The sequence below is a fragment of the Eucyclogobius newberryi genome, unplaced genomic scaffold (assembly GCF_026437365.1).
Source record: "Eucyclogobius newberryi isolate DKJ021-1_F unplaced genomic scaffold, fEucNew1.0.hap1 SCAF_122, whole genome shotgun sequence".
Classification (NCBI taxonomy): Eukaryota; Metazoa; Chordata; class Actinopteri; order Gobiiformes; family Gobiidae; genus Eucyclogobius; species Eucyclogobius newberryi.
In genome coordinates, this window is record NW_027315749.1 from 203402 (window position 1) to 216464 (window position 13063).

Consider the following 13063-nt stretch of genomic DNA (forward strand, 5'->3'; position numbering starts at 1 on the left):
TGCTTCACTTCTCCGTCCAAAAATGCTGTTCAAATGCTGTGCTGGTGGCCAGAAAATTCATGCATGTGAATACCAGTGAGCGCTTGGAAGTTGTTAGACGGATTTAAATATCTATTTTTTAATTTTGTGTTTTGAAAATCAGGTACTCCAGCTTTAATACATCAACCCAAACAAGAAAGATGAGAGAATTGACTTTGTCTCACCTCTATAGGAGACAGTGGGCCACACATCAGAGCGGAGCTGCATAGTACTTCCTGGTTCATGGAGGTCCTGATCTGGTTGGGGCAGGTACACTCCAAAGCGGGGGTCTCTGTACTTGTTGCAGCCCCACCCTCTGCACCTTCAGGCTGGCGTGAACTGGAGGCAGCTTCTCCCTCTGCCTCTCCACTCCCTAATGGACAACTGTCAGCAGCAGCAGCAGCAGCAGCAGCAGCATCATCAGCAGCATCAGCAGCAGCAGCAGCAGCAGCAGCATCATCAACAGCAGCAGCATCAGCATCAGCAGCAGCATCAGCAGCAGCAGCAGTGGACGAGGTCCCTTCTAGCGTCTCTTCTTCCCCGGGACACCCTGATGCCTCTGTATCTATGGTTGCAGACTGACCACCTGACAAAGAGAGTGCCTCTTGGAAGTCTTGAGACACACCACTGGTCAGCTGCTGCTCCTCTTTCGCCGCCCCATTCTCTAGTCGAGATGTAGTTACTTGGCTCTGTTCTCTGGGCTCTGCACCCGTCTCCTCCTCCTCCTCCTCCTCATCCGAGTCGATGTGTAGCATGGCATTTAACCTGGTGTCCGTTGGAAAACTAGATCTCAGTTTAGGAGAAGGTCCCATAAAAGTCCGTTCTTGTACGTTCCTCTGCGCGTCTACAGCGCCCAGATAGTCATTGAGCGATACTTGCCAATTCGTGTGTCGCCCCGATGCCGCGAGCCCTCCCACATCACTGTCCCGCGTGTGTCCTGGCTCCGCCCACACGTCATCGTAGTAACAGGTCCCGTTTACCAGCAGGGAGCCCTCCTCTGAGCCGGTGGGGGATCCTCCTGAGGTGACTCGAGAGAAAGAGGAGACATGAGGGAGGTCTTCGTCGTCAGAGGGGCTGCCCGGGTCGCCGTTCACAGCACCATCCAACATGGCTCCCACAGCATCAGGAGAGGCTTCTAGTGCAAAGGACAAGAGCAGTCACAGCTTGTTATTGTCAATAATACAAATATGTAAGCTGTTATTACTGAGGACCACCATACTTTTTGTTCTCTTCTAGTTAAATTATTATTTTAAAGGCAAGACACTGCAGGTGAAGAATTTTAGATTTAGAGATAGGGCACACGCCACTACCTTTGTTTTGGAATTTACTTACATACACGTAATGTTTTTCATCATGTAATGTTTTCAATAACAAGGAATTTTATGTGTAAAATGGTCAAAATGGACCATTTAAGAGACAAAAGAGAAAGAGAAAATCAGAGCAAGGTTCAAATTTCTTTGTTAATTTTTTTGACATTTCAAAAAAAGAGGGGATTTTGGATATCTTTTTTTAGTATTTTTGTAAAACAGATCTTATAGACATTTTACATTAAATACATTTTAATAAATGAGGCAAGGAATTACGGCAGATAAAAACAAATCCTTAGGCACAATTTGTCAAATTAAATGTTGTTATGTATACAATTTGTGTTTTATGGGCTAGTTTCTTTATGGGGTGAATACATTTTAAGACAACAGCCTTTGAATTCAAAATGTCCAATATAATCTATCAATGTAAGTCGATTCAATAAAAATAATTTAACATCTTTAGGAACAATGTAGTTGTTTCTAAATGAAAGCTTATATGTGAGTGAGTGCCTTGACGGTAGATTAGCGCTTTATAAATGTGAGCATTATATGTCGAGAGAGCAAACTCACTGTCTCGCATTTTAACTTTGTTCACCCGTTTTAGTTGTCAAAGCATTAAAGTTATCCATGAACAGGAGACAAACCTTCTTGTCCAGTGGAGGTGAGGGACACTTTGAAGTTCAGCTGACCGCTCACATGGTCCGTGGGCAGGCGGCGACACAGGCTGTAAGTGACTGGATGATCACTGCACAAAACAATACAAATCAAATCAAATCAAATCAATTTATTTTTGTAAGGCCCAAAATCACAACAACAGTTGCCTCTGAGGGCCACAATGGGTAACTAACTAGGCCTCACTAAATCCCACCTACAAATATTCAATATCCTATACAAACATGTTTAACCCTGAAATTAGTTTGCAGAAGAAATGTGCTGAACAAAACAAACTGTAGCAGGCATTGCCCGGCCTTGCAGATCAATAGTTAGCCAACCATATGCTGATTGGACTATATTGATTTATATTGATCATTCCAAGTTGAGCCAATCCTTTTAAAGGGCAATTAATTTAACCCTTTTCACTTTCCATCTTATTCTTGTTATTTTGAAACAAAACAACAACAAAAAAAACAACCTAAACTTTATAAAAAGGCATACTCTGCAGCTGGTCCATCCAGAAGCCTTTGAACAGGGATAATCAGCTGGCCCAGGAATCTCTTTATAATTGGTCGGCTTTTAGAAAACTTATCCTTCACTTCGATTTCCAGTACATCCGTCATTAGTGCAACAAAGGTGTACTTCTACGGAAAAAAACAAAACACATTGATTGAAAGCATTGTGAATTTGATGAATGGTAAAACAATAAAACTAGATTGTGATTTGTTAATTGTACTGACCTCTCCGTGCCACACAGGGTTGATGGTGTTAGGGATGATGGAGGATCGTCTCTCCTGGCCATGATGGGTGAACTTTGGCAGGCCGCTCCTCTTCCCAGGCAGGATGGACATCTTCAGGTAAGGGTCAGGGTTAAAGAACATGCCTTTCTTCAAGCCACCTGCTGCAATGTCTGAGTATGTGAAAAGAAAAGGAAATAAAACCAATTGAACCCAAATACAAACACACATTGTAAACATAAGGGCTGCTACAATTGATTAACTAATTGCGACTGGTCGAGAATAAAAAATAATTGTAGTTGTATTTTGATCATCATTTTCGTTTTGTTTCAAATTTCCCTATGGCAAGAATACATGCTAAATAATGGCTAGTCCAATCTAAGGCTGAGCAAAATAATATGTATTTTTGCCGTAACCCGACCGACCCGGTGTGAAACTAGCGTGAATTTTTTTTTATCAGCATTTTATTGAAAAAACGTCAAATTATTTTATTTTTCAATTAATTCGCAGACTCACCACGTACTGTGCAACGCAATGTGCGTCTTTATTATCACTCCCCCACATGCGTCTGTGACGAAACAGACCACGAGCTAAAGTTGACAAATTGCCTTTTAAAGATAGTGCGCCTCCATCAGCGCCACTCAAGTGTCCATAGGACATGCCAGGCTCTGTCAGGGTGTCTTACGCAATGCATTCTGGGATTGACACGCGCCCAGTAGCGTCATCACAACAAACATGGCGGCGCATGTTCCCCCGCTCGCCTTCGCTACCAAAATAAAGGATAGCAGCGTACAAAAGGTCGATTGAAATATCTTAAAATCGTGAGATTTAGTCTCCCGATCGGGTTGATATAGACGTTTTCCGTCATTGACTGTTAAAGCCTGACCCCTGGTGGTCACTCCGACTCAAAAAATTGCATAATTTGGATCTTTTTTTTGCCTTCAAAGTAAAAAAAATAAGAATTTGCCTTCCGACCGAGCCACTTGAAAAACGTTGACTTGGGTTACAGCAAACAGACAATTTATTTGGGGTAGCCTAATCAATAAGTTTTGTTGAAGCAGCACTAGGGCTGCAACGATTATTCGAGTTAATCGAATAATTCGATTACTAAAAAGCTTTGATTATTATTTATTGATTCGATGCTTCGTTTAATTTACATATTTTATTAAAACACGTGAATCTGTGGCGCGCGGAGCACACGGAACGACTTGTGGCGCTTTTGTTTCCCACGGAGCTTCTTCCTGAAGCAGCTGGAGCACAACAGAGAGAGCGGCGTGTTTTAAACTCACAATTGCGACTCATGGTGCGACCGGGAAGAGTTTTGTTGTGTAAAAGAGCTCGGTGCCGCGAGCAACCACCACAACTAGTTCCGCGCGCCGCCGGCCCCAGCACCCGCGTCTCACCGCGCCACCGCGGACCCCCGCTCCACACCCGCTCCACACCCGCTCCACACTCGCCCCACACTCGCCCCACACTCAGCTTCCCAGTCACACTCGTACGTTTCAAACATGCCACACGGTCGTCTGCGGCGCCTTGAAACGGCCAACCCGGCGGTCAACACATCTATGGAAACAGCAGGAGGACCGCGACCGTGTTATAATAATGTGATGTGAAACAGAAAGTCCACGATGACACGGAGTCAATGCCGTAAAGTGACAAAACGCTAAATGTAAAGCCACCGCTCATAACACCGGCATCACTGTATCCCACACACAATGTTTTACAAACTAATGTCTTATTTTAAGTTATGTGACAGAAACACACATGAATTCAAACTGTAACTGTTACAAACAGTCTGGTGACAAGTTAATTAGCCCTTTATATATATTCTTTATGTTCAAACAGAACACTTGGACTGGTGAAGTGAAATGTTGCTGTTTTGGGGACAAACTTACGTGAAAGTAAGAATAAAATGTGTTTTTTTTGGCAGAAACTCAATTTGTTAATTGTTTATTACAATGAACTATAACGTTTATTTAAAAAAAAACGATTTAATATGCTTTTAAATGGTTTACGGATTGTACAAAAAAATTAACAGATTCATCGAAGAAAAAATCTATAGATTAATCGATTGCTAAAATAATCGATAGCTGCAGCCCTAAGCAGCACACATACTAGTAAACCATGATCACAGTTTTCACAATTTACCTGCAATTTGAAAGATTTAAAATAAAAAAAAGGTTTTATAAGTAGTTCAAATCATAGATTGGCAATATTGACAAAAAATTATATCTTGATATTTTAATACATCAGAAATGTGCTAAATGTGGGATGCAGAACATCCCTTTTCTCCCGTGTTTGGGAGATTACACAGAACATTGAAGTAATTTTTAATAGTTTTATTTATAGACATACGTAACTCTCGTTCTATTTAATTCCTCCTGACCGCCAGAGGACGGTGCTTAGCACCTGGATATCTACATGTGCACAATATACTCAAAATATATAATTAATTGCAATATTATGACTTTGTCAATATATTTTCCACTTCCATTTCTTTTGTAATTTTGTAATTGTTAAATTGTTGTTCTCTTTTTTGGTAATACTTTATGAAATGTATATCTGGCATGATCTAACAAGGCCATGTTGATAATAATATAATAGCACATTATAGAAAACATCAGGTTTTTGTTTAAATTCAATTAAAAAATCACTCCTACCTGACAAAGTGAAGCTGACAAGTTTCCGACAGCGTTCGGATTCTGATTGGTCCTCCACTTGTCCTTCACTGCCCACCTGAAAACAAAACAACACAAGTCATGTCATAAGAATGCCTCAAATTTACATTTACATTAGACCCCATTCCTAAAGTTTGATTAAAGCTAGGATTCTGTCCATCTATCTTACTCTGTGTCGCCAACAGTCCAATGACATCCTGGTGCTGCATCCCTGCTCTAAACTCTTAAAGGCAAGTTTGCACCAAAACAGAAAAGACTCACTCAAATCCATTCAAATAGCAGCTCTTTAGACATATCTGCTCTAAAAATGTGAATTAAAAAATAGGTTCTACATTTAAAAATATGGCTTTCCTTGTAAACAACCTGTGCCCAAGCAGAATGTGATATGTGTGTTTATTTAGGCTGTAGAATAAGGAGGGAGGATCTACGCTTGATAATCTGATCACTGGCTGCTGGAAACCAATCAGATGGCAGGATTAGGGATGTGGCAGTTTCATATGAAATCGTACACACACACACACACGCACACGCACACGCACGCACACGCACACGCACACAAACACACGCACACAAACACACGCACACAAACACACGCACACAAACACACGCACACAAACACACACACACACCCACACACCCATGGACACACACACCCATGGACACACACGCACACGCACACACACGCACACGCACACAAACACACGCACACAAACACACGCACACAAACACACGCACACAAACACACACACACACCCATGGACACACACACCCATGGACACACACGCACGCACACGCACACACACGCACACGGACACAAACACACGCACACAAACACACGCACACAAACACACGCACACAAACACACGCACACAAACACACACACACACCCACACACCCATGGACACACACACCCATGGACACACACGCACACACACACACACACACACACACGCACACACGCACACACACACACACCCACACACACACACGCACACACACACACACACACACGCACACACACACCCATGGACACACACGCACACACACGCACACACTCGCACGCACACACACGCACACGCACGCACACACACACGCACACACACACACATGGACACACACACCCATGGACACACACACACACCCATGGACACACACACACACACACACCCATGGACACACACACCCACACACCCCCACGCACACACGCACACACGCACGCACACACACACGCACACACGCACACACACACGCACACACACACGCACAAACGGGGCAGGGAGACAAAGAAACACATGGCTAAAGGAAGGGGAACATTTAGTATAAAAATTACCCAAAAGTCTAGAACATTAGGCCAAGATGTGCAAACGAATTATGGTGATGAGCTTGTCCACTCAATTTCATTATATTGGATTTTTATATTGTTTAAAATGCCCAGTTAATTCTTCTTCTATTGACTGTATGAATTGTCCTGATGATGAGCAGTCGACAACTAATAAAGTTATCTACCCATCTATGTAGAGTCGGTCCGATATGGGACATTTCAGTCATTGTACAAAAAGCACATAGTATTATTTATATTAGGCATCTGGTGTTTCATAGTAATAGGTAATACATGTTTGGAAAAGAAACTGTCTTTCTGGACTAGATTTTGAGTTGAAGATGTAATTTCTCTCATTTTAAGTCTATTCTGTTTGTAAACCTTGACAAAGCACGCACAACTTTTCTAACCCGTTACTCTTGTATAATTGTGTGTTTAATTTACTAATTTGTTCAATAAATCTAGTAGTGCTTGTGACCTAATGTAACAGAAGAGGCTTGACTAAAAGGTTGGTGGAGTACTTACCGTTACCCCTGGGTTCTTGACGGTGATACAAGGTGTGGTGGCTCTCAGCGCTCCACTGACGCCATGGTAGTACTTAAAGCAGACCTTTGTCTCCGCTGTGGGCAGAGCATACATGTTTAATCTCCATTTCAATCCAGTCAAATGTACAGAAAGGGATTACATCAAACTGAAACATATATTCAATTGTGCAATGTTCCAAGGTCAAGGATTTTTAAATATTAGATTTTTTCTTTTCTTTTTTACACATCCCATTGGTTGTCATTTCATACAGTAATTCAAACCCAATGAGAAAAGATATATTTTTCATGGGTCCCTGTTAATGTTGGGGTCCCTGTTTGAAATAAAACATTCAATAAAAGTAACCAATACATAAAAACACATTTAAACACACTATGAGATAAAATTATACAAAATAAGTGCATCAGTAATAATAGTAATAGTAGATACAGTTTGTAGTACATTTTAGAACGTATATTATAATTATAATCTCATCATATTGCGGACATAAAAATATAGTCAGATTTTTGTATGGTATTGAAGTTGTTGACTTGACAGTAAACTCCAGAAATTACAAATACTAATATGTAATAGTTCTTATATATGACATACATGAGACTTTCAATTACATAATATTGCTTATATGGTGCAAAATATACATAATTATATACCGGTAGATCAAAATAGCCTACCTTGACGGAGACAACCTTGATTTATATTCACACCATCACATATTGCATATTTGCTCAGCTAGTTAACAAAATTTTAAAACCTTTGCATTGTAATTGAAACAAAAAACAAAGATAGGACAGTAGGGCAGTCCACAGTGTCTATTTAAGGTTTTTGTGAGCTCTGAGAAATGGGTTAAACCCCTTTCTGTCTCAGCTGCTTGCTCTTATTTTTATCTCTCACATTAAAAATGCATGTGCACAATTAACACAGAGGCAGCGCGGCCCCCTCACCCTCCATGAAGTAGGGACCTGGCTCCAGCCGCCACACAATCTGCCCCCTCTGGGTGCCATTCACGCCACGGTTCTTTGAGTCCCATACGTTTGCGACGCACGTCTCATCTGAAAAACACAAAACAATTTAGTTAGCCACAATAGATTTGACAGCTACAATTCTAACACGCATTTACGAAAAAATATCTGTGGACCATTTTTGTTATTCATTGGAGAAATAATTGTAATCTTGATTTAGATTGTACTATTTGCACTTTGGGTTGGGTGATATGTTGACAAAAATAACTATCTTGATATGTTTTTAGTATTCAGATAAAGATAGTCATTCAATAGTATATTCATCCAACAGAAATCTGTTAAAATATGTCTTTAAACATATTAGTTGAGATTTAAGTATCAGACACATGTGAAATGTCCGTATTAAAAAATATCTGAACGCGTGTAATTTATATTTTTACTAAAGAGCTCTTTCTGTTGGATCTTTTTCTGTAAACAATACACTCAAAAAAACATTCACCATATTATCTAAATTTCAATATGTATTGCCTATTGCATATTGACGATAAAATTACCCCAAATTCGCTATTGTTGTACCTTAATGAACAGACATTGATCAGTACAATGATGGGTAGATAATTGGATAACATAAGTAAAGGAAAGTCCAGCCCCACTTCCATCAGATAATTTAAACAGTATTTGTATTGTTGTGGACGAGCAGGATACACGAGAACAAGTGGAGAACCAGGTCCTGGGGAAAACATAGCCTGGGGTCATAAACCACAGTCCCCTGGTGTTTGTGGCCATCAAACATTAATGCGATGTCCAGTGTAAAGCATGACAAATGGCCTGCATCCTTTTAGATCAATGCAGCACCCGGCGTAACACATGTCTACAGTCTATGGTCCAGCTCTGAGCTCGGTCACACAGGTCATTCATTCATTCATTCATTCATTCATTTTCTACTGCAGGTTCCAGTTAAGGGTCACAGGTGACTGGAGCTGTGTGACTGGAACTGTGTGGGTCACACAGTTCGAAGGAATAGCTGACGCATCAACACCTGCCTCCTATCGACTACCAATTATAGTCATATACTGTATATGACTATCGATATCGATAATATAACATTTTTAAAAAACAAATTTCTTCTTACCACAGACACAATAACTCTAGAGCAGGATCATCCCAGGAAACCCCTTTCAAAAAGCTATATATTTAACAAAACAAGATGAGATGCAATAAATAATAAATAGCACTTAAACACTTGACTAAAACACTTAATTACATACTTATTAGTACCTCAAAAAATTTAGTTAATCTCTCATTTAATAAAAGATCAAGTCAATATTGTAATTAAAGCAGCAGGCATCTGTGACATCGACAGGCAGGACCGGGAGGTTATGAAGCTCGTGTAGCCGTGTGGACCGTGGCCGACTGCCAGGCTGGAAACAGGGCTTGCCTCTGGGGAGTACAGCCCCAGAAACTCCCTCTGCCTGGGTCGATACAAAGCAGAGTAGCAGCAGAGAGGAGGAGGAGGAATCATGTTTCACTGATGTTTGGCTGCTCAACAACCTGTCCGTATGTGGTACCTGCTCACTAGGGCAGTTTGGGTGATGATGGAAATCGTTATTATTTATAGTATTTTTTAATGTATTTTTTATGTCAAAAGCAACGTAAAGATGTAAAATAAGTCATTTATTAGAAAGGTTTTAAAGATTTAAATATATACACATATTATAATCTACTAGCACAATAATCATCACCATTAAGATTAGCTACATTGTCCTAACAGCCCCTAACACTCAGTGAGAGCATCGATTCATTGTAGCACTGTGAAATCTGCTTTTCACATCTTAACAGGGGGCACCAGGACGTTTAGCACACAGCGGCTCTCCTACGGAACATTATTAAATTGATGTCACAGAAGTCAATCCACGTACACAAAGATTAAAAGCGACAAAACAATGCTCTGTAAATCCATTCCTCAACAAATGACAGAAATTACAGACTCATACTGCTTACATGTTTGAGTCAGGTTCACTTCTCATTCCAATAGCATGCTGCCTTCTCTCACTCTCTCACACACAATCCATTAGCGTTTAATGTAGTAATGCTCCAACCAAGAAGATGAGTTACATGCTGCAACATCCTCTGTAACATTATCCTATTCCTATGAGGATGGGTATAAACAAATAAACAATAATTAGACACGTTGGGGATTGGAGTTGTACTGAATAACAATACATGAGCACCTTGGAGGTTCAAATGAAAGAATGATAAAAGTTGTTTTGGAAAATTTCAATGACGCAAAAGGAGAGTTCAGATGGAGCAAATTGTAGTTGTGTAAAGTTCATCACACAAACATTTAAGTACGGGATAGAGGGCCAAATTATAACTGAATCGCTCACAATAATCAACGATCACAAAATCAATTTGGGATATTTTATTTAACCTTACACTTTTATTGTAAACCAGACAATCCTGGTGGAGTCACAGCATGTCGAAGAAATACATTATAATTTTCGAATTGTGATCAAGAAGAATTTTTTTGAGAATTTCTGAGCCCAATTCTGGAGGTACTTTATTTACTAATGCTACGTTCACACCAATCTGATTTTTTTGCCCATTATGTGACTTGTATCAGACTTTTTTCACAGCACACATCACATTTTCATATCCAATCTAGGCCACTTTTGTATGTGGAAATAAGTCCGATCTGTATCTGTACTTTTAGAATGCGACTTCAGTCTGAACGCTCAGATCGATGAACCTATATCATCAATAGGGATAAACGTTCTAATTCTGAGTCAAAGTGGCGAGAGATGGCAAACGAAGGGGCCGAAAGAAAGGGGTCAGTGGAAGAAGGAATAAGTTTGTGAATTAATCAATTTAAGGGGTGAAAAATCAATTCAGGCAAAAATAGAGGGTTCATACAGCAATCGGGCGGTATTTGAGGAGATTGCAAGCGCTCCTGGCTGCAATGGCAGTGGAAATTAAAAAAAAATCTTTGTGCAAAATTTAAAGAAACCAAGAACATATTTTAAAGGAGCGGACGCAGCCGGTGACCTGCCCCCATATTACTTTCCTAAACACTACGCGACGTGTGAACATGCGTTGTGTTCTTTTGTGCATTCCGTTCACACCAAACACAAACGGCAATCGCTTTTTTTGCAATGTGAACAACCACATAAAAAAAATCAGGTTTAAACAAAAAATCTGAATTGGGCATCTTATCCTGCAGTGTGAACCTAGCCTAGGACTACAACTAACAATTATTTTAATTACAACTAGTCTGCGATTAGGCTAGATAATCAAGTGTTTCAGAAATTGTTTATACTGTTGTTCATACTTTGTTATAAAACTACGTTTTAATATGTGTTTTAGAGTCTTATTGACTTTTATTTAACCAGGAAAGTTCCACTGAGATTTAACTCTTGGATGGATCTCTTTTTCAGGAGTGTCCTCGCCCTAGGCAGACATGGGGAGAACATTCAAAATTCTCACAGAAAGACCCCACGCCAGCCAGAAGTCAAACCCAGGACCTACTTGGGTGACCCACTAAGTGCTAACCGCTGTGTCACTGTGCCGCCGGAGAGTCTGTATAGTCCAGATAACAATCACTAGTTGAAAAACTTTTCATGATTTGTCGATTAATCATTGTAGCCCCACAGAAGCTCACCGATGTGGTATAAGCCGATCCAGTCTGTGGCATCTACCTCCTCCTTGATGTCCCAGAAGATGACCAGATGCCCCTGCCCCAGACTGAGCTGGTGCGTGGATGCCGTCAGTGAGGAGCGGCTATCGGACGTGACCAAATCCGTGTCGCTGTTGGCCCGCTGCAGCCCCACCCCTGTGCTCTCTTGGGGCACCTCGGCAGGCAGGGGCGAGGAGGGGGGCGTGAAGGTGCCCGCCGACGTGGACAGCCCGCGCAAGTTTTCCGGTCCAATGGTGTAAGGTCTGGAGTGAGGGTTCCGGCGCCGCACTGCCAGAAGGTGCTCCCGGGCGCTCCCATTGGCCGAGGACGATGATCCGGCAGAGGAGGAAGAGGCTGTGGCAGCTGTGGCCATGGTTAAAGCTGCGTGCGGGGGAGGGGAGTAGGAGAGAGGGTGGGGGTGATGATGATGATGGGAGTGGTGGTGATGATGGTGGTGGTGGTAGTGGTGATGGGGGGACGAAGGGGCAGAGGAGGTGGGCTGGGGGCGGGGACGAGGGGAGAGGACCGCCGTGGCCAGGGAAGGACGAATGGTGGAGGTCAAGAGAGAGAGGGAGTGAGAAGAAAGGGAACAAGGGATCCGAGACAAAATATATGGTTAATGTTGTGATCAGGGTGTGTGATAATAGGCATTTTCGCACATGACAGTACCAAGAACAAAGTCCCTATAATCCCCTAGTCCCTATTTAGTCAGAGGAACCACCCAGTCCCCCTGACCGTCCACACAGCGACAGTGGCTAAAAGTGGGTCTAACTGGCCTTAAAATTTGCATCTGTATAGTGTGGAACCTTAAATTGTATAATTAAGACGGATTAGGCAAACAAAATCCTTTTTTTCCCCTCCCATCATCTTGCTCCTTTTAAGCGCTGTAAACATGCACAAAAACCTCAAACAAATACTGCTCTGACTGGAAAAAACCTGAGCTAAAAAAAAAGTCCCTAAAGTGTGGCCTTTGTCCCTTGTTCTTCCTTTGTGCGAATGTCCATCAAATGAGGACTGAAAACGAAAAAAGTCCCAGGAACTGAAAAAGGTTCCTACGATGCAAAAACCCCTAATGAGACAAACAAATGCAGTTGAAGGAGTGAAATGCTATGAGTGAGCCATTCAAAGCACCTTCTGATAGGCACTTTGGAGTTTCCCTACGTCTGTCTTCCTTTT

The 13063-nt window shown here is 41.5% G+C and overlaps 1 protein-coding gene across 1 annotated transcript in view; it reads right to left on the reverse strand.

Annotated features, from left to right (window-relative positions):
• LOC140357038 (E3 ubiquitin-protein ligase HECW2-like) overlaps positions 1–12738 on the reverse strand; it is a 34078-nt gene extending 21340 nt beyond the window's left edge. Inside the window, exons 1-8 of the mRNA XM_072442013.1 lie at positions 11873–12738; positions 8197–8304; positions 7238–7332; positions 5377–5452; positions 2720–2889; positions 2481–2623; positions 1970–2070; positions 204–1153 (exon numbers count right to left, since the gene is read on the reverse strand). Coding sequence (XP_072298114.1) covers positions 204–1153; positions 1970–2070; positions 2481–2623; positions 2720–2889; positions 5377–5452; positions 7238–7332; positions 8197–8304; positions 11873–12260 — 2031 coding nt within the window. The 5' untranslated portion in view covers positions 12261–12738. The remainder of the gene's footprint in view (positions 1–203; positions 1154–1969; positions 2071–2480; positions 2624–2719; positions 2890–5376; positions 5453–7237; positions 7333–8196; positions 8305–11872) is intronic.
• Between the last annotated feature and the right edge of the window lie 325 nt (positions 12739–13063).